This window comes from Cucurbita maxima, unplaced genomic scaffold, assembly GCF_002738345.1.
Source record: "Cucurbita maxima cultivar Rimu unplaced genomic scaffold, Cmax_1.0 Cma_Scf01022, whole genome shotgun sequence".
In the NCBI taxonomy this organism is placed as follows: Eukaryota; Viridiplantae; Streptophyta; class Magnoliopsida; order Cucurbitales; family Cucurbitaceae; genus Cucurbita; species Cucurbita maxima.
The window spans coordinates 2,829-5,791 of NW_019273038.1; the positions used below are offsets into that span (position 1 = coordinate 2,829).

General features: G+C 39.5%; 1 protein-coding gene across 1 annotated transcript in view; it reads right to left on the reverse strand.

Annotated features, from left to right (window-relative positions):
- Positions 1-2,521, reverse strand: part of LOC111475130 (vesicle-associated protein 1-1-like) — a gene marked incomplete at its 5' end in the record, with an annotated part of 3,935 nt that extends 1,414 nt beyond the window's left edge. The window contains 7 exons of the mRNA XM_023119812.1: positions 468-566; positions 637-780; positions 1,222-1,314; positions 1,567-1,749; positions 1,813-1,928; positions 2,219-2,300; positions 2,451-2,521. Of these exons, the coding sequence (XP_022975580.1) occupies positions 468-566; positions 637-780; positions 1,222-1,314; positions 1,567-1,749; positions 1,813-1,928; positions 2,219-2,300; positions 2,451-2,521 (788 nt within the window). The remainder of the gene's footprint in view (positions 1-467; positions 567-636; positions 781-1,221; positions 1,315-1,566; positions 1,750-1,812; positions 1,929-2,218; positions 2,301-2,450) is intronic.
- Positions 2,522-2,963: the final 442 nt, after the last annotated feature.

Below are 2,963 nucleotides of genomic sequence, written 5' to 3' on the forward strand. Positions count from 1 at the left end.
CCCCCCCCCCCCCTGTGGAGTGCGAAGATTCTCGACCGATAGGGCGGGAGAGGAATGAAGCGACACTGCTTCACACCCAAAAAGAAGTGAGCTACGTCTGAGTTAAACTTGGAGATGGGTCAAGGTATTAGTGAATGTAATCGCAAAGAGAAGAAAATTGCTAAAATTGCAGCCCCACAAACGGAGCCAAATGTCCATCAGTTTGTTATCTTTCCGTACAAAACTATGCACGAGACTGAGCTCGAGTATGGTAAGAAACTTTGTTAAAAGGGGAGAGAAGGGAAAGGAGAAGGCAAGTAATCACCAAGGAGCTAGATTGCTTAGTGAGAGACCTAGGAGTCTCAAAATCCCAAGTTGTTGGGTTGAATATTTTATTTTTCTCCCAACATGAATAAACATTTTCGTAAAGAGAAACATAATCACCACATAAAGTACTAGATAGTCTAGCTTCAAGAGAAAAGGTCTACCTCTATCAGTTCTGCATCCATGAGAGTTAGCTTTGACTTTAGCTCTAACAAGTCTTTCGTTAAGTTCAACTCTGGCAGATCCTTCACTGGTTTTGATTCCTCAATTCCCTCAACTGGTGTGGTTTCAACATTGCCAATTGGTTCGGCCACTGNTCACTGGTTTTGATTCCTCAATTCCCTCAACTGGTGTGGTTTCAACATTGCCAATTGGTTCGGCCACCGCATCCTCATTTTGTCTCGTTGCAACATCCTCAGCTTCTCGATTGTCATCTGAATCTTTACAAGTATCAAGTTTCTCAACCCCCTCAGCAACCTGGTATAGATAATAGTTCAAACACACAAGGTAAAAAGATTGAACATTGACAAACCATATCGAAGAGATCCGAGCGTCTAGTAAGTCATAAATGCAGGAATTTAAACGCCAGTATCTTTTCATGCAATATTAAAACAACAAACTCAAGGATTCCATAAACGTAACAATGATAAACAGATGTATACTTCGATGGGAAATCCCTTTCCATTTGAAAGCTAGAGAGAGACTATAACAACTCAAACCCACCGCTAGCAGATATTGTCATCTTTAGACTTTCCGGCTTCCCCTCAAGGTTTAAAATGCGTCTGTTAGGGAGAGGTTTCCACACCTTTGTAAGGAATGCTTCATTCTCCTCTCCTACCAATGTGGGATCACAGAGACCTTGACAAGAATGTAACTATAAGCACATATGACTTGACAGAGTTGTTTTCATGATCATACCTTATAAGGTGGAGATAACTGTACGGGGGAATCAACTGGTCTAAGCTCATCTATGTGTTTGCGGGTATCAAGTCCATTGGCATCTTCAGCAACCTAGAATATATCAATTTCCAATCAAGAGATACGCTCGGAAAAAAAAGTTCAACCACAATCTTGTTTTCCATCAGAAGTTCCATATGTATGATAATGGTTAAGAATATATATGCTTCATTCCACATTACATATATGCTTATTATAATAACCTCAAGATTTGAAACTAAAGCCACCCCGCAATCAGACCGAAGAAGGTGGATCGAGTTAAAACAGAAGAAAAACGTAACACATGAACGGTGCACGGTTACTTACCTTGAGAGGCGGAGGTATGTTCTCAACTCCCGTCTGCATTCTATCTTTTGGCAAGGAAGTTTCAAGATTTGGATCTAGTTTCAGCTCTCCATTAATTGGTAACAAAACAGGAGGTGGCGTCGCGCTTACTAGAAAAACCTTCAGCTTCTTCTCTTCAATGTGCTTGCCACTACCCTTTGCAAACTGCTTAGCATAACAAAATCTTAGAACAAGACCTGTGAAACAAGAAACAACTATAATTCTTACCAAGTCAGGAGTGATGTCCTCTTCAGATGTTCCAGCAGGAATGACTGTCCCTTGGACCAGGAATTTGTCTTTGCATTGCATATCAGGTGGAGCCGTACGCTGAGCTAGCATGGTGACTGCATAGATCAAAAGTAAGCAAGTAATCCTTCTGAGTCAAAATCAGAGCTTAAATACAACAGAATAAACATTAAAACAAACCGAGGCTATTGTGTCTAACAGCCAAGTTGCATCCATCTAACTATTCTAACAGGAGAATCGTTTGACCCTACTATATTTGGTTGTCAAGAGAACTCGCAACTTTGAACTCATTTCTTCTAAACCCTTAAATCATTTACACGACTCTTATTAATCACCAGGCTAATCCATGGTGGTTCCAAAATTTTACAAGCACGGTACGCTACGATACCTGTGAAGTCACACGTATCCTTAGGCTTAATGATGCCAGTATTGGGTCGAACACAGTACTTCTTGGGAGACGTAGTTTTTACCTGTATACAAAGTTTTTCTATTAAACAAGCCTTCAAGATTCTATTAAACAAATTTTTTTCTGATTGTACTGAAATTGTAGCAGACACCACATTGAAAGGAATAGTATTGGCAGGAAAGAGATTTTGTATGATCCATTTGGAATACTGTACCTTGAAAGCAATATGCTGATCAGACTTATTGATAAGCTGAATCAAGCATGAACTTTGAGTCTTCAACTCAACTGGAAGAAGAAAGGATACAAAACTTGTTAAAATAACACTGATAAAAATGAGTGCGCAGACCAGAACGTTCTTTTATATTTTCTGTCTTTGCATAACATACATTCAGATATGAACAGGTAGGGAGATTGGGATCCTTAAAAATTTTAGGAAACTAACAAGTAAATCTTATTGAGCACTTTAACTTTACATGTCAAGAAACAAGCTCCCACCGGCTATAGCATACAATATTCGGTCTGCTTTCTTCTTATCACAAAAACTAGCACGTCTAAGCTACAACTCAGTCTAAGCCAGGCCTACCAAATTTTTATATCATGATTTAAGCTTTACTTTCATTAAGACAATTTGAGGCTAATAATGTAACTGCTCAAGCCCACCACTAGCAGATATTGTCCGTTTTTCCCTGTTACGTATCGGCCGTCACCCTCACGGTTTTAAAATGCA